The 19,177-nt window shown below is 41.4% G+C and overlaps 1 protein-coding gene across 1 annotated transcript in view; it reads left to right on the top strand.

The window, feature by feature from the left end:
- Positions 1–231: 231 nt before the first annotated feature.
- mindy3 (MINDY lysine 48 deubiquitinase 3) overlaps positions 232–19,177 on the top strand; it is a 20,318-nt gene continuing 1,372 nt past the window's right edge. The window contains 16 exon segments of the mRNA XM_023403147.2: positions 232–336; positions 810–1,095; positions 1,098–1,142; positions 1,900–1,979; positions 2,073–2,133; positions 2,232–2,432; positions 2,625–2,676; positions 3,418–3,532; positions 3,793–3,866; positions 4,012–4,091; positions 4,337–4,407; positions 5,393–5,473; positions 12,810–12,882; positions 14,847–14,919; positions 17,521–17,608; positions 18,457–18,528. Coding sequence (XP_023258915.2) covers positions 1,050–1,095; positions 1,098–1,142; positions 1,900–1,979; positions 2,073–2,133; positions 2,232–2,432; positions 2,625–2,676; positions 3,418–3,532; positions 3,793–3,866; positions 4,012–4,091; positions 4,337–4,407; positions 5,393–5,473; positions 12,810–12,882; positions 14,847–14,919; positions 17,521–17,608; positions 18,457–18,528 — 1,212 coding nt within the window. The 5' untranslated portion in view covers positions 232–336; positions 810–1,049.

Below are 19,177 nucleotides of genomic sequence, written 5' to 3'. Positions count from 1 at the left end.
TTAAGTAACTCTTAAACATCCATAAATCAATTGTTCTCTCTATGATTCGCTGATTAATTAAGGCGGGCTTTAAATGAAATATTTGGTTCTGCGTGTGGGCGGGTGCTCAATATGATTGACAAGCCTGTGGGCCAATGAGATAACGCGCTGAGGCTGTACCCCTTGACGCATTTGTAATTTTCTGCATTTCAACCAATGGGCAGTCACGTCAAATGTACGCACAGTTTTTTACAATTCTGTTGTAAATAAACGAATGACAGAGACGTTGGTGATAGTGCAATTGCTACCAAAAATATATAATCAACACGGAAACCCATTACTCGACTGTGAATCAAGGTAATTATGATTGCATGTCATCTAACTAATAACAAACAGTATGAATTCATTCAACAACTGTCGTTATCGGTATCGTCTGAGAAGTCACTGAATGACAAAGCAATGAAAGATTAGCTGCTAGTAGTAATGCTAATGCTAACTGCTGACATTGCTAAGCCAACTCAGCTCTTAAAAATATCACCGACACAACAATTCCACAACAATATAAGAAGTAACAACGCTGCCACAGAATTAGCTAATCGTTATTTTGCTGTTGGTACTTCGTTTTAATCAACTATATGACGTTAACGCCAATGTTAGCTTTGTAGCTTGTTGGTAAACCTAGCGAGTATATAGCTTTATATTGTCTATATAGTCTGAAATCGCGCTACGCTTGTCTTTGAAGTGCAGCTAAGCGTGTGTTTAAAAATTGTGCTTGCTATTAGCATTAGAGCATAATTATAACGTATGTTGTGGTCCCATTACTTTTCAAGCTGCTGTGGCTACGTTGATGTCATTCCTACCCGCCAGTTTGCTGCCAGCCTCTCGAGTCAGACTGTGGATAGCTACACAGGTAGCTTGTGGCCAATGCCACAGGCTCGACCTGCCGAGAGAAGTGGACTGTCGACCTCGAGAAGAACTTGCGAGTTGGCCTCAACAGACCTCTGTGGTCCCCACTTGGCTGTTGGACTGAAGAGGGAGTGCCTGTGGATTTACCAGCAGTGAAAGTTGTCATGTCGGAGTTAAATAAAGAGGTGGTGGATTTGGTTTGGGGGAGACCTCCAATGGAGGAGTGTCTGCCTCCATCTTCCGTAGATGGACCCAAGGTATGATACTTTGTCTCAGTCTGATGATATGAATGGAAGTGCTTTCGTGTTACATATTGTATATTCACTCAGAAGCAGGGATGCTAAGTGTATCCAAGCTTTAATTCTGTCCAAAACAGTACCACAGGTATTCTTAGTTGTTTGATCCTCCTGTCTAATTGAAAGCCAGATAAGCACTAAAATACCATGCTGTCATGTAAGTTGCTGTTATGTATACTCCAAATAATCATCCCTGTTTCTGCACATGGGTGGTTAGCCCTTCCACAGAGTTTAGCCTGAATAACTGAGTCATTCCCGGCCTTCAATATGACTAAGACTGCAATTAACAATTATTTTTAATATCGATTAATCTGATAATTATTTTCTCGATTAATCAAGTAATTGTTTCATCTAAAAAATGTCAGAAAATGGTGTAAAATGCCCAAAGCCCAGTTTCTCATTGTCCAAAGTGGCGTTGTCTAATGCCTGGTTTTGTCATTTGGTTTTTAAAACCAAATCCCAAAGATGCCCAGTTTACTATCATTTTTTTGTTTGTTTTCTAAAAAATATAACTTATTAAAAACTAATATTTGATGATATAAATAGATGCCAATTAAGTTTCTCTCTCAGTCATCTAATCTATTAATAGATTCATTCTTTCACATTCTCAAATGTGTGCAGGTGAACATGTCTAAAACAAATGTCTTATTTGATATTACTGAGAAAAAATTTAAGATGTCTCTGTTAACACTTGAGATTTTTTTTGTCTTCATCACAGGATTTGTTTTCAGTGAGAATGAGCAGACAGCACTGGAGCAGTTTGAAGGCGGGCCATGTGCTGTCATTGCACCTGTCCAGGTATGGTATAGTTAAGTCTGTGAGGGCAGACTATGGACAAACAATACTTAGCAAGTGTAGCATATTGTATATTGAGTTTGTGTTTCTTTGCAGGCTTTTCTCTTAAAGAACATTCTCTTTAATAGAGAAAGTTCCAACTGGAGACAGATGTCAGGTAGATTATCCACAGAAACATCCAGACCATTATTTTCTGCTATTGTTTAATATATCTGACCAATTAAATCATGCATGTTTTATGTTTGTGTCTGTTAGAAGAGGAGCAAAAAACAGCCCTGTGTTCCACGTTGAGTGAAATCCTGGAGTCTGCCTGTTCCAGCCCCTCCACTGGGTTCTGCCTGGTGACCTGGGCAAAGGGACAAGGCCCACACACTAGCACACATACTAACACACAGTCACAGTCACAAACACAGGACATGCCAGAGAGCAGCCAGCCACCACAGGAGCAGCAGCCCAGTGAGTCTTACGTCACATTCACATGCGACATGCACATTCACGATGACAGTACACAAACATGAGAGGTCACTTATTCACCAAAGTATCGCCCTCACAAGAAAAGTAACTTTTAATGACAAACTATTTGACAGTGTGGGGTTTTGCTGTGTCATGCTCTGATACCACAGTGTATGTGTGTTTTCTTGTGTCTAGCTGCTTTGGCTGCCGAGGACCTTGGCTTTGAGCGATTTCACAGTGTTCTGCAGTAAGTGACACTTAACATTCTCACCACAGCTAACACCTTCCGTCTTTATGCTCATTACTGTTTCTTCCTACACGCAGATGATGTTGAAAATAAATAATACAGTGGTTTTCTGTGGGGATTAAGACCTCACAAATCCTGGATTTACAATTGCCAATATGCAGTGATAGAATAGAGAACTACCTGTTTCTCAGAAGATAGTATCAGCAGAGTATTTGATTAATCTAGTCTCTTAGACTTGGCTTTCACATTGAATTAGCTATTTCACTCTGCTCACAAGTTGCTGAATCAGCACTTTCACTGATTGCCTAATAAAAAAAAAAAAACTACCTCTCACTACATTTTCTCACACACAAACTGAATGAATGCAAGGCTGCACTTGCCAGAGGAATATTGAAATTTCATCACATTGTAAGTGCACTGGCAGCTGAGACCACAGTCAGCAAAAAGCAATGCTGACTCACAGTGAGGAAGTGCATGCTATCTAAAACAGACAACCCCACAAGCAAGATTTCCAAGGTGGAGCAAAAGAGAAAAGTAGCTCCAAACAGACAAGATTTGATTTTTTTATTTGTCCTCTGCTGCATTTAGTAGATTTGTGCCCTATCATGAAAGTTATCTTTACCATCCTGGCATAATGAAAGCAGTTAATACATCAGTAGCTTTTAATGACCTCAGAACACCCAACAAATCTTATGTCTTTTGAGTGGTTCATAAGTCATCTTGGTGTTTGTTCTTTTGCAGCAAGCGGACTGTAATGTCAGTATCTGATCTGAGAGAGGAGGTGCTGTCTCTCTACCACACCTGGAGGGGGTGCTGTGGAGTCTTGCTTTTCCTTTACTCAGTCATCCTAACCAAGGTAAATTAAATAAATGGCTGGATGGAGAAAGGGATAGAAATATTAGATACTGAATGGAAATTATGATATTGGTGGTGTTCTCTGTCATTTGATAGAAGTGATAGTTACATAAAGACTTTTTTTTTTAAAGTCTCAAACACAAAACCTCTTTTTATTAATGGGTATTTAATCTGTGTGTTTTAGCATGTTAAGTAATTTTTCCCAACCGTCGCATCAATGTTCAAATACACAAAAATCCTCCTCTGGTTCTTTCTGTGCAGGGCATAGAAAATATACGAAATGAGATCCAGGACACGATGGAGCCTCTCATAGACCCTGTGCATGGTCATGGCAGGTATAGGAACACCTCTCCTCACCTATTGTCCACATCAGTTACACTGTTACAGCAAGTTAAACGTTATGCTAGCTCCTTTTTTTGCGTGGTAAAGAGTATATGGTGTCTTATATTTTCTTGATGTCTCCTTTCTTATCTTTTGCAGTCAGAGCCTGGTTAACCTCCTTGTAACTGGCCACGCTGTGTCTAATGTCTGGGATGGAGACAGGGAGTGCTCTGGCATGAGTAAGACTTCCATGTAGTTACTGCTTGCACACAGAAATGTCATATTCCCACAAGAGGCACACACATCACACTCATAGAGCTCAGTTTTATGGCTCCATATTTAACCCATATCCATCCGACGGCAATAATTCCAACACACAACCCACAGCATTGCATAAAAAGCACAAATTAATACCAGTTTGACATAATTTAACAAATTCACATTGTGTTCGTTTTTTTCTTTCTTCCTCTTTCTTCTCTTATAGAACTACATGGCATACATAAACAAGCATCAGTTGGCTTCCTCACGCTTATGGAATCCCTACGCTATTGCAAGGTACAGACACATACAGGCTCTGAGAACATAATGCAATAAAAACAACAAACCATTCAATGCTTTCTGATGGTGAATCTGCAGAGGATTTGTGGATTTTTATTTTTTGATGAAGATTCGCTATAAATTGAGATGGACACCAATTGTATAAACTAAGAGAGCGCTACAAAAACAAATAAACACACAAATGCTCAGTGTTGTGTGACTCTGAGAAGTGAGAATTTTCCAATAAGTGAAGCACAAACCACAGTGAGAGCTCCCATGTGAAAATATGTGTTTGTACGGAATAGTCCCAACAGACTTGCTGTAAACTCCCCACTCATTCTACACTTTTATTTTCTGGCACACATGTACTGAAACACACAAAAATAGACCACAAAAGAAATTTGTAAACACATGTGATGTGACACATTTTTGTCATCTTGCAAAACAGGAATCTTGGCTGTTTATTTATCATTGCCAACATAAGCAAGCCCAAAAATGCTGGAGTTGAGGCATGAACTCTCCAGAGGCAATGTAGGCAGCTATAATATGTTAATAGCAAGTAGATAGTTGCCAAAGTAACTAGAGAGCTGTTAAGAGTGATTTAAGAGACCAACTTATATCAAGTAAGGAGAGCTCTGCAGTGTGTCAGAATGTATGCTGTTCATATAACATTGTGCTATTTGGTTTATTGTTGTATGGAAAGGAAGTTGAAGCTGGATATAATGCCATTGTTCAGGAGAGCATGTGTCTTATAAGAGATGGTCCAAATGGAAATTAATTAAGTTCACTTTGATCATATACATTTCATTACAGAGTACTATTTGTTGAGGGTCCAGAAAAGTAACATGCTGTTCTTATACTCTGCCATGTTATGTCTGTTAAAATATGAATGCGTGTCATGAAAAAAGAGTTGTTACACGTTGAGCAGTCTGTGATTCATGATGAAAATTACACACACATTTGTTGTGCATTCCTTTTCTGTGTGTGTGTGTGTGTGTTTCAGGTCGGGGCATTCCTCAAGTCTCCAAAGTTCCCTATTTGGATCCTTGGCAGCGAAACTCACCTCTCTGTGTTTTTCACCAAGGCAAGTTCAATACATTCATCCATAAGCGAGTAAACACATATTTCACACACAGACACACAGATTGTAATATAAGCCAGTCTCCTCAGCGGGTTAGAAAAACCAAAATATGGAATGTCCTTAACAGATTTAATATAGTGCAGATCAGATATCAATGTGGGGGAAAAAAGAGGCAGAAAGGGAGGGGAGGGAAAATTGAGCGCAGGAGATAGTCATATATGGCCTGTGCTGTTTCTTGGCTTTTCACCTATCCCGCATTAAGAAGAAGAAAAAAGCTCTGTTTCCACACACTCGCACACAGTCATCCTAATGCGCGCTCTCTCTCACATGCACACGAGCACACGATTTTAGTTTCTCAACCATCTGTGATCTGCTAAACAATGTGTTGTTCATAATATACGGCCATGACGTAAACTGCTGAATTTCGGACTCCATTTACAGTATACTTCTGTCTACCCTCACTATCGGGTTTATTCCAACAAAATGGATCACACATATTTCTATTCTGGCACTTGTTCATAAGAACATGGTTTTGTTGTACAAAATAGTCCCAGGAACTCAGAACCTCCAGAAAAAAATTAGGATAACTGAAATGAAAAAAAAGAGAACTGATGTTATATTGTAGTGATAAGTTTTGAGTGCAATCAAATGACGAGTCTTTACAAGATGTTGTACTCCGGAGGTTTGTATTTTCAAAAGAAAGCACATCAGTGTAAGGTGTTGCAGTGCAGGAAAAAAAACTGGAACCAGGTTCATGTGGTGAAAGCTCTTGGAAATTCTTGGAAAAGGGTCAAAACATCGTGCTCCTGCACCAGCAGCAACTCAGATATACAGGTCTGCACATACATACATGCACAGACCTGTGCAACAAGGTCCAGAATGCTCACTGTAATTGAGGTCAACCCTGCTGTTGTAACTTTGAGAGAAACTTGGGTAGAAGTATCATCAGATCACTGCTTGTGTGTGTGTGTGCGCATGCGTGTGTCCGCGTCCGCCCGCTTACCCTCATTGCACTCAAACAAACATGTGTATCATCTCTATTGGTGAACATGTAATATAATACATTGTTGTAGCTTGTGTATTAAAGCTGGCAGGTTTGGTCGTAGCAAATTGATTCTCCCTGCTGTTGTGAAAATGGCACCAGAGAGGCAGAAAAATCCCAGGAAGTCATCTCCATCGTAAGGCCACACCCTTAATATACCATTGATTAAAAGCTAAGTTACAAGCTGAAGCCTGCTAGGCGAGTGGATCATATGTTGGCTCAGTGATGACCCAAAGTCGTCATGCATGCACTGATGACTTACCGATTGCTACAACTCCCCCGGCACTAGTGACATGTTCACATATACACACGCACACACAGACTGACTCTTACACACAAATTCCAGAGCGCAGGGAACCTAATCCTGATTAGCATTAGTGTTATGTGTGTGTATGTGTGTGTAACTTCAGGTGGATGGCTTCCTGTATGGAATGTGACTCCATCCCATCTGGATCCATTTGTCTCGTTGGAGACTGTGAACACACACGCATGCATATATACTGACGCACACGGCTGACGCTACACTATGCGGGCTCTACAACTTTGAGACCAAGCTCAGGGGGGAAGACATGGGAGCAAGGGCACTCTGCTGGTAGACCTCACTCAGTGTGACCCTGTCCTCTTTGAAAGGGAATCTATGTTTAGAGCTAATTTGAAGCACTCTGAGATTTCCCAGGTTTCATGATACAAAAATACATGCTACCTGGTTATGTAGCTTTTAGCTTCGATACAGAACCATCAGCTCCACAAAAGCAGAAAACCTGATCCCTGCCTCTGATGTGTCAGCGGCACCTTCTGTCTGCCTTTGGAGACGGGTGTGTATTCCCCCGAGTCCCTGTCAGTCTGTGACTGTGGCTTTCAGACCATCAGCTTAATAGCATTAGTGGGTTTTTTTTTATCTAATCTACCTACACAAAGGCCATTCCACCATCTCCAATCCCTACGCACAACACCCCCCACACTCTCTGCCCTCTGTTGTATTAATGTGTATGTGCATACGAGAAAGATCCTGAGTGTGTATAATGGCATGTAATGGGATCTGTTTTTGGACAAGAGTTTCTGAGACGCCAGAGGAAGGAAAGAAAGGAAGACAGAGACAGGGAGAGTGAATGCGAAAAGGGACAGGTGATGGATGAGACATATCAAGCATTTTGTCTAGAAAAGGATTCTTTCTTCCTTCCTTTCCCCCCTGCTTGTCTTTGAAGTAACTATCCACTCCAATGTACTGTGGGTTGGTTGCCCAAGAAAAGGATTCCCCAGCGCACCTCAGCCAACCTCTTCAGATTATTGGTCCCTCATGGGAAGGAAAAAGGAAGAAGGGAAGTAGAAAGGAAGGATGCACTTTAAAGAGTCGGGTAGTGGTCACTCAGGAAAGCGGGTGGGGGTGATCCTCTTGTGACATTTCTCATCACTCTTTACTCTCCTCCTGCTTAGTGATGAGGTTCACAGGCTGTATATCTGCTTCTCCAGGGAGTTACGTGTGTGTTTTTGTGTGTGTATGTGTACAGTAGCTGTGTTCTGGGTCAGTGATTTACTAGGAAGGAGAGCAGCCGCTTTGGCGCTCTGTGTCCCTTAAGACTCCAGCTTCTGTCTACACTCACAGAATGTCCTTTAAGGACTGGTAAAGAGCAGAAGCTTGGATCACAAGTATACAGACACAGTTAATGTAGGTTAGTTTAATTCAATGAGGCTTTATTGACATTACATTTACTGTATGGCTGAAATCATTATAGCTTTTAACTGCATCCCAGAGTCTTGTTCAGTCAATTGAACTTGCTCAGGTGTCAAAGCTATTAAGTGAACCTTGAGTATGTGTCCTCAAGACTATTAATGAGCCTCCAACAGTTCACAAATTATATATCATGATACTAAATAAAAATGAATGAAATTGAAAATGATACCATGATATAATCATATCAACATAAGATGACAATGCTGAGTTGATAAACAATAATATTGAATTGTGCCCCCCACACCCACCCCCTGAGGGTAGTTTGAACAATACAAAGAATGAATATATAAAAAAGAAAAGAATATAATAGGTCATAAGAACGGTGTACTTTCTGTTAAACAGGATTACTTTCTGATCTTCGTATGATCAGAGGGTGCGGGCCACACACAAACACAAAATAACAAAGCAGTGTACATTAACGGTCATTAATAATCTGTGACATGTCAGACCAAAGGCCATTGTAGTAGGATGAAAGGCTCTCTGTGTCAGTGTGTGTGTGCTGCACTGTTCTTCCTTTTCCCCTGTGTGTTGGTCTCTGTTATAGGAGCCATCATTACGCTGTGTAAGTATCCTCTGGTGGCTCCTCACTTTTCTGATGAGACACAGTCTTTCTCATCCAAGACAGCTCCATAAATCACTGCTTTGTCCTGTCTGTCACACCTAAAACACAGAATCACAGACGTTAGCATACAGTTGATACTGCGCGCACTCCTTATCTAGCGAGGGAGAGGATTTCCATTGCTTCCTGTACTCGGACAAAGGCAAGTTGAGGTGAACAAAACAAACATATACAAGCACACATACACTCTATATAACAAACAATCATGCACTGACTGTCTCTTCACCTTCCTCCTCCGCCTGTCATGTAGTGAACCTGTCGATACAAACTAGGAACAAGGCAGGAGACACTGTCCGAGACCTCTGCTTTGTTGTCTTGAAACCGATCCCTTAAGATGCACTCTATGGCCACTCAGAGCCTCTCAGCACACACAATAGCTCTTTGGGTAGACTAAAAGGAAAGAAAGAGTAACTCTAGTCTACTATGCTTCCCTGTCTTTCCTGAGGTAGCATGTGGAGATAAAGGACGAAAGGGAGAAGGAAGAATGGAAGAAAAAGTCAAGGGTGGGAGGGGAGGAAATACTCTAAAACTGGAGTACCTACTTAAAGCAGGAAAAAGTAAGTAAAAAGGGGTAAAATTGGGCAAGAGAAAGAGCAAGAGAGGAAAAGGGCCTACAGGGGATTGTCAACCTAAGAGAGCCACTTAAGTCTAGTAAGGACGGAACAACAGAAGTGCTAATGGCTAGAGGTGAAGGTTTAGGCAGTGGTCAGTAGTTGGTACTCGAACGTAAAGTGGTAAAGAGGTTAGTTGGATGTCTGCTAAGTTTGGTACTTTATCTCTGAAGGTGTGATGCAGGAAGTCTGGTTTGTTGATTAGAAAAATAGGATCACACATATACTGTATAATGCCGTATGTGTCTTGTGTTATGGGACAAGCCTGGATATGTCCAGTAGTCCTGACTTAACTGAGAAGACACATACACACTCTCCCATTTGCTTACAGGAAAGCCCTTTGTTCATTTGACATGTTCAATTTCAATAAATGTATTCTGGCTTTGCTCAGAGCAACTGTTCTGCATTACTTTGTGTATTTAAGTCCTCGGAGTGGTGTGCGGGTGTTGTTCTTGCTTTGTTCCTTTGTAGGGTAGCTTGTTGTTTCTCTGTTAAGGAGGTCCGGGGTTTGTGCAAAAAAAAGAAAAAGTCAGACTGTGGGGATTGGAATGTGCTCCTTCATTTCATAAGGCACACTCACAGAGCTGTGTGCGTGTGTGTGTGTGTGTGTGTGTGTGTGTGTGTGTAGGTTTGTGTGTGTGTGTGTAGGTTTGTGTGTGTGTCATTGTACCGTGTCTCTGCATGAGTATGAATGCTTTTACACTGCCAAATAAAATAGAATGCAGTACTCCAGGACACACTTCGGCAGTGGACCTGTCTAATTATTGCACAGATATTCTCTCTCCTTTCTGGAGACACACACTCACACACACTCTCACACACATACTGTAACACAGTAGGCATGAGTGCAAAGAAACGCTGAGACACACACTTACACACACCTTCCCTGTGGAGCGTGTTAGCTCCATGACATGTTTTCCAACTCAGCAGCATCTTCCTCAGGCCTCTAATAAAACAGAGATCAAAGACAACCAAGCAGACCTGTCATCACAAGCACACACTCACAATCACCTTATTTCTGGTGCCATTATGTACGTTTGTGTGCATGTGCATGATCCTATGTTCATGTGAGTCATTGTCTTCCCTATTCTTTCCCTTGTGTTCATTAGCCATATTGGCATGTATAGACTAGCCATAAAAGTATGTTTTGTTTGTCTGGGGATGTCCACATACTAGTGTTTGTCAAGTGTTGACATCCTGCAACTATAGTACTACCAGGTGATTTACACCAAATGTGTCCATCCTGGTCTGAAAGATAATAAACTGTGTCAACTGCGCTTTTGTTCATGATGCTCATCAGATATTTCATCACTTTCAGAGGAGACGTATTTGCGGGTTCAGGTAAAAGGCAAAGATGCAGTTTATCAAAACAGTTCATGTTTTTAGATACATGCTTCACTGTTAAGCCTACATCTAATTAATTAGTCTGCAGAGATAGAGACAACCGCTAAGGAACTTTTTCAGCACTTTATTGCGATGGGATTGGCAAAATGACCCTTGTCTACCCCTAAAAGTGAAACACAGACATATCTAGCCAATGACAAATCTACTGTCAGATTTATGGAGCCTGTAATGTTAACACATCAGGGCCCTGCTATACACTCTGTGACAGAACAGTGTGTGAGCGCGTGTTCGCTAGTCTGTAACTGTTTCTTTTTGCATCTGAAGAGCCGGCAGCTGGGAGTCATCTCTTCTCGATCTGAACCCCTCTCTCCCTGAGTAAGCCCTGAGTACAGTAATAAGTGGACCGTGAAACCCAAGCAGCCTGCATGGATCTGAGGCTCAAGCTTTAATAAAGGCCAGCTAAAGGAGATGAGCAGGGTTCATTTGCTCTCCAAAAACATGCTGTGTTTGTCCAGTGCTTCGTTGTCATAAATACAATCCCTCCCTCACTCATATGGAGGAACAGTGAGAACCCTCTGACTCTCGCCTGCACACTTGTGTGTGTGTGCGTGTGTGTGTGTGTGAGAGAGAGAGAGACAGTTAAGGCTGAAAAGCCATCTTATGAAGTATTGAATTTTATTCTCTCTTGGTAAAATATCCCCTCTATCTCCTTTAAGCTTTTTTTTTTATTTTACTTACACTTCTCTAATTATTCATTCAGGATATTTTCAGTGAACTATGACACTCACCCTTGCACTTATTATAATTGTTTGCTTGCAAATTTGTTCATCAGGAACTAATGGTTAGTAACCTTTTACATTTACACACAATAAGTTTAAAAATGTTGAACAATGCTTAGAAATGTAAGATGAGAGAGGGCATGAGAAGAAGTTCCTATCCCATGAGATCTGTCAAGGGCATCTGACTTTAGGCTTTTAAGGCTTCACTGTGCTTTAAACAGACTTGGTTGTTCAGTGGTTCATCTGAAGGCAAAACATTTTTAACCCTCCCTCCCCCTGGCTGCATCACTCTCCATTTTCCCATTCCAAGATCTTGGTGTCTTTGTATTTGTTGTTTCTACACAGTGAATCTTACAGTGAATCCTGTGAATCCCTTACACTAAAGAATTAACTAAGAGGGCTTGAGAGAGAGAGAGAGCGAAGTTCAAACCCTGCTTACTTTCTCATATATGCACACCTGTCCTGTCACTGCATGAAGTTGGCATGATCTGATGAGCACTTTGTCTGAAGCAGGCTAAGGCCTTTGGTTTATTTAGGCCGGTCACAAGAGGCATCACCCTCTTGATGCACATACACACTACCTCTTTCCTTGCCAACACTACTCTCTCTGAGTTTCACCAACAAACAAACACTGTAGATCTTGTCATAAATCACAGGCTGTATTTGTAAGACTCGATTTCCTGATTGAGTGTTTGGAGTGAAAACAAGCCGTCTAACTTTATCAGCAGATCAGTTAATAACTGAATGGACGCTGGTGATTGCACTGGCTCCTTAGATTACCCAAAGGCACACACACACACACACACACACACACACATGCAATACAATGGGTGGTGCTGTATGTTGGCTGCATGTCTTGAGTATAGTTTGTTATACATTAGTCCCGCTAAAGCCTTGACAAGAACAATCAAAATCTGTTAGTCCTGAGTACATCTTGATGATTGTCTGATCGCTTCACGCTGCACTGAACCGTTCTAATGTTTCAGCACTGATGAAGCCACAATATCCCAAAATGTGATCTCCTCCCCACTCTATCCCTCTCTGTCTCCTCACTTAGGTCAGAAATCTCTACGTGGTCACTTTTAGGTCAGAACTCTTCATGCTGTCATGCACAATCTCTCACCTTTTTAATCTTCTCTTTCTCCCCCTCCATTATCTCTCTTTTATGTCTTCCCATCTTTCTGTTTCTCCTTCCTGGCTGTCTTTCTGTAGGAGATGTCCCTGGTAGGTCCAGAGTCTCCATCAGAACAGGCAAGGAGGGTCTTCCAGTCATTTGATCCTGAAGGTAATGAATGTGTTTGTATCATATGTATTGTGCACATGATCATTATGTTGCTAATGATTCATATCTCCTGCCCTTCACCCCCTGCTCACTTATTTTTAGGGCATTATATTTCATTTGCTAACAAGTACACCAACTATATTAAAATACTTTAATTAATCCAAACTTTCGCTTTAACTGTCATCTCTCTCTTTGCTCCTTCCTGGTTGAGCAGATTCATTCATATCCTCCACTGTGGCCCTGCTCCTTCTTTCTCTTTCTTCTCTGTTATTCTCTTCCACAGGGTCTGTTTCTCTCCTCTCCACTGTTGTTGTTTAGGTTGGTGAGATCAGCTCCTCCAACAGCTGAGTCAACCATTCTGCTCCTTCCCTCTCTTCCTCGCTTTCCTAAACCTCCTTTCTTGTCACTTCCAGGTGACTGGGGTAAAAGGCGAGGGGAAGGACACAGAAAGCCACACGATGACAGTAGAAAGATTTAGGGTGGATAGTTTGTCATGTCACGAGAAATGAAAGTCGGATGTCTGCAGCGTTCATTTATGTAGCCTCAAGATTACAGTGCGGGGTAATTGTGCGTTCATGAGCACTTAGGGACAAGAAAGAGCATTGAAATGAAACATTTAGTCCTAACATCTGTTGTGTATTGTTTTTTGTCTGCCGTGGAGACAAGAGACGTGGACGTCAGAGATGCTGAGATGTTGGGAGTCACACTCAAGACATAAGCATTTTAACAGCACACACTTGGAGCTATCCATGTTGCGTGGGCCTTCAGCACTTGTAATGCATATGTTCATGTTTATGTGTTTTTATTGTGAAATGAAGTGTGCTGTACTTTGTTACTCATAACAAAAATTATTCAGTATCTGACGTGTAGGAGCAACATGCTGATTTGTAGCCATCTTTTTGTATGTGGTGGTTCAATGTTATAGCGTCGGCGCCATGCACTTCGACAACGAATATGTAAACATAACTGTCCATCTTTTTTTTTTTTTTTTTTTTTCCTTTCCACTTGTTCTTCATCTGTCTCCTCCTGTTGCACAGAATACCACTTTGCATGTTCTCAGATCCACATCTGCTGTCGTCTGCCCAAACCATATAGTTTTTTCTCACACACCTTTTGTGCTAAGACACAATTCACAAACCGTAGTGTATACACAAACGCCATAGCCAGCAGCGCAGTTGAGTGCTGTGCAAAAAGGCTCATAAATCTGTGTGTGTCACATGTGGAGTCAGCACAGCTCCTTGTGTTGTGGAAAAAAGGCGCCAGATGCATTCACACACACTACAGTGACTCACTAGACATACAATCGGAAACCCACTGTCTCAGCATGTTCTTTAATATTTGGAGTTTGTCATTGTCCCTGTGTGGAGTGTGTGTACCCTCTCTGCCGGCTGTCAAACTTTCAGTTGTCACGGAGACAGAATAACATTAGGCAGTGAAAAAGCAAGATTGAGTTGCTTGAGAGCGGACAAGCAGAGCACTTGTCAGTTAATCTTCTTCATAGCACACTCGGGGTTTATGTATTTATCTAAACAACAGGCCACACACAATGACATGTTGTAAGTGCCTGGACACACACAAACAGTCTTTTGGCCAAGAACACATGTTAGTGTTTAAAGCTTCTCCTCTCAGGTAAAGCAATCATCATCATCATGGCCGTGGAATGTAGGTCAGAGAGAAAGGACAAGGTGTGTGCATGTGTGTGTATGATTTTGTTATGGCTGTTTTATCTTTTGTTTTTGTTTTTTCAGATGAGTTAATTCCCCAGGGCCTGTGATGTAAATAGTGCTTGTGCCATATGAAGCCTGTATTTTATGTTTTGTCCAGGGTCAGCCAGTGCATCACCCCCTCTTTATGTCTCTCTCTCTCTCTCACTGTCTCTCTCTGTCTCTCTCCTTCCCTCTCTGTCTCTTTCTGTCTCTCTCTCTGTATCTCTCTCTGTCTCTCTCCCTCCCTCTCTTTCTTTGCAGATAATGGCTTCATCCCAGAGTCTCTGCTAGAGGACGTGATGAAAGCCCTTGACCTTGTTTCAGAGCCTGAGTAGTAAGTGCTTGCATGTTCAAGGCTGTGTGTGTGTGTGTGTGTGTGTGTGTGTGTGTGTGTGTGTGTGTGTGTGTGTGTGTGTGTGTGTGTGGCACCTGTAGAGCTTCTAAAGTTCTAACTCTTAAGTCACGGCCAGGCCAGGTCAGCCGCCGTATGCTCATGTTTCACTACCAGGCTCCTATAAAGTTAGACCAGTGAGAGCTCACTATAAAAGCTCAGGGAGAAAGAAAGAACGAAATAAAGAAAGTCAGAAACAGAGGCTTAGAAGGGAGATCATTAACGGCAGGAAGAAAGATTGAGAGAGGGAGGAAACGCTTTAAAGTGCCGCTTCAAACAGAGGCACGTTCTCATCTGAGGAACAGTAAGTCCTAACGCTGCAGCTGTGGTCCCGGCCAAGTCACTGGACCACTGATCTGCTCTGCAGACCCCCAGATGGCTGATACATCACAACACAGTAAACTGTGGGGAGACTCCCAGTGCAAAAAGTCTCATTGCTTACCAAACAACTAGAGAGTTATTGCAGGGATTCTTCCATGTAAAAAAAATAGCATCTTGTGCTTGAGAAAAAAATGATTAATATGAGTATCTGGAATACTAAAGTACAGACTTTCATCACTCATGGAAGACGAGTGCAAACTGTTTGCAAGTTGCCTGTGACTTAGTATTTCTACATATCGTATGACCTATGTCAGTAAGCTGCTACCATTTGTGGTAAACCAATTTTGTGGACACTGGCTGTTCTCAGCAAAAGTCAGGATACAGCTCCAAGGAATTATAGTCTCTTCATCCTTTGTTGTGTAATGTTTCTGGCAGAATTATCCATTCTCAAAAACAGGAATTCTTGTATATTGTGATTTTTTATAATGTAATGAAACTTTGAAATGTTATGATAAAAAAGTATAAATCCACCAAAAAGCAAATGCCCTTAAGTTTTTCCTGCATTTTCAATCAATTTTAGAACATTTTTGTCAACCATTGACTCAGCTCTGTATCCTAATATGGAACTGAAACAGCCAGTATAATAGCATTTAAAAAATATAATTTTATTACACTGTGAAGAATATAAAGGTGTTTTCTTATTCTTGATATTAATGAAAAATATAAAACGCTCAGTATGTAATTTCTGCGGCTATGGGGTCTTTCAAGCAAAACAATTTAAAAAAAAAAAAAAAAACAGCTGGGTGACGTTGTGATGTGTCATGGGATCGTGGGAGTGGTTGTCTTCACCACCATTGCCGTAAGCTTTTCCCGGTTTGAATTCCTTGTTATTCAGTTTTGCCGATGCTGTACGGTGGACCGAGGACATCAGGGAAGGGTTGGGAGCTGAGCTGCCTAACATTTGCTCGGCTTTTTTCTCTCATAACTTAAGATCCAAATGTCTAATGACCAAAATCCTTCATCTGGTTAAAATATATAGTTAAAAATGACCAAGGTGTAATGTGGCTTAAAACTGGATGAAAGTCAATTGTGAGCTTCTGGCAGGCAACCACAACGCCGACGCATGGCATAAGGGATATGATGTCACTGACAGGTGACCAACTCAAGAAGACTGTTACAATGATTAAAATCATGTATTTCCCTAGGTTTGAGAATTTCTGGAAAAAGTTAAGAAAATGTCAGAACACAGCTCTATATATATATATAGGTTTAGTCATTTCAGACATTTTAATGTGGAAACATTACATATTATAACTTAAAAAAATTGTTTTTTACTCAATTCAGCCAGCTAATTATATTTTTGTCTGCATATAATTGTTAAAATAGACAATACATTTAGAAATGACAGATATACACCAGTCCAGACAAACATCATATGACTGCATTGTAACCCAACGCTGTGTCATGCTCAATGTAAGCATTTGTATGCACCATCATCTCATGTCCAGTCCATTTTTAAATGAAATCATATGCAGTCATGCAGTGGATACAGAACAAACCGACCACAAACAGCCAACTCAAGATCCCCATCAACACACAATCACTTGTTCACAATAATGAGATATTATTGATCCCCTGTGGAGATTTTCTCAATTTCTCACTCCCCTATATACAGAGCAGAAAGTGGTTAAATAACAACGCATGTGACTCTTGTGGGATTTCTCAGTGACACTTCAGCAGGGTCATTGTCTACTCTGTGTAGCATCAGCTGCACGTACGACTTGTAAAAATCAATAGTTGAGTATGCAATCATTGCCTTCGCTCTGTGTCTGGGCATAACCCCTGCTTCTCTCCTCACTGCCTTAAAAGGGCAATCTGACCAGATTTTTTTATATCACGGTGGAATAATAATAACACTGATCTAACAAGTAGGAATGTCTGGACAGAGGTATATTTAGTTGCACCGTGGTATTCATGAAAATATGCACACACTCACCAAAACCAGCATCATTACTTCACACTCTGTGATAAGGGGATCGTAAATTTGTCTCAGTTTTCATACATGGGACATCACAGACTGCTGTTTTGTGTCCCCTGTTTTTTTCAAGTGCATGTTCCTTATGTCAGTTCTCTCTCTGGGTTTCTGCATCTGTTTTCCTCTGCTAACTTTTAATTTCCTTCCTTTCCTATCTATCTCTGTTTCTATCTTCTGTGTCTTCTCAGTGTCAGTCTGGTGAAGAGCAAGCTGGATCCAGAGAGTTTGGGCATAATTCTTCTGGGCCCGTTCCTGTTGGAGTTCTTCCCTGATCAGGTATGTTTGTGTCTGTAGAGACGTACTTCCACTTCACAAATGACAAATACCTTCCACCAGTCATACAATCCATATCACAGTTAAAACGTGTGGAAAAAGAGCCATGTATTCACACATGTGGGTGACACTAATGTCTATTTCCAAAGCATATGTGGAGTGCTGTTTTAGCAAATCAAAGGTTTTAATGCCAAATACATTCCTGCGGTGTCTCATGTGAAATCAATGCATGTGTTCAACCTCATATGATGTTACTTGCTGAGAAGTTTAGAAAGGGCTGTAAGACGCCTTTATGAGGCAGAGCGAGCGAGGAAGACAGAGAGGGAGAGATAGAGGGGAACTGTGTTAAAGTGATCAGGGCATTAGGGACTCACCAGAGGAATGGCCTCAAGCCGCAAAGAAATTATACTACCATTAGCCAACTGGACACACACTCAGACACACGTGGGATTGGGGTGAGGGTTAGAGTTTCATATATAGGCACATAAACACGAGAAGATGGACACGCTCTCAGACAACGCACCCTATTAGCATTCTGCACCTTCAAGCCAAAGTCATGGGGAGTGTTTTGGCTCAAAGTCATTGTTTAGACATTTTTGTAGTGTCGGGTGGTTTGTGGTAATTGGAGTTGAGCTTTGCTTCCATACACCAATACACACACAAATTTAAATTTAACACGTGGGATATAATATTAAGCCTTGGTTGCAGGCAGAGATGTGTCGGTTTGACTTTTCAGTCCAAAAATGTTCTGCCTCTGTGGGTCTTTACCCCCGTCTCTGTGGGAACAGTTTTCCCAAAGACTCTCTGACAACATTGCATGTTTTTCACTCTGCTCCCCGTCTGTGTTTCAGGATTCAGGAATCCCAGACTCATTTCCCGTCTACCACTACAATGGACTTAAACAGTCCAACCACAACGAGAGGGTAAGACACTCTTTTATATTCAGGTTCTTAATAGCAACTGATGGTAGTGGTTCCTTTTCATATTCCCTTACTCTCTTACAATTACTTCTCCTCTTTTCCTGTCATCATTCACACACACACACACACACACACACACAGTGTGAGGCAGTCAACCACTCCAGAATAAACAGTAGCTATTGCGAGGCTAATAGTCTGTCCATCCATCCAAAAACCCTAGCTTAGCCTCCTATTTCTCCAACACAGAGGCCACTGTCAGCAGCCCAGCGGTGATAAATGGTCAAACACAGGTCTATTAAGCAGGCTTAGTTTGATGGATGATTGTCAGTGGATGTAGTTGGTGGCGGCTCACAAACCTGGTACTCAGGAATATCACTTTCATCATCTGTCAACTTTGTCTAGTCTGTAAAAGTGCTTTTCTTCCATTCTGCTACCTGAAAATATAGGAATGGCACCATATGTTTGCCCACACAAAAGCACACGCCTGCGTGCACACACACACACACACACACACACACACACGCGTATGGCGGCAAGGCACCTACAAGATTGTGATGGCAATTCCATTCCCATAACTCCAAATGGGAATAGCAGACCTGCTGACAGCAGTCTCCTGCAGCTGGTATATGTGTATGTGTATGTGTATGTGTAT

This window comes from Seriola lalandi, unplaced genomic scaffold (genome assembly GCF_002814215.2).
Source record: "Seriola lalandi dorsalis isolate HSWRI2012SDOR001 ecotype SW California unplaced genomic scaffold, Sedor1 jcf7180002054062, whole genome shotgun sequence".
Classification (NCBI taxonomy): Eukaryota; Metazoa; Chordata; class Actinopteri; order Carangiformes; family Carangidae; genus Seriola; species Seriola lalandi.
The sequence above is the reverse complement of the archived record's forward strand: the minus strand, read 5'-3'. Positions and strand labels throughout refer to the sequence as shown.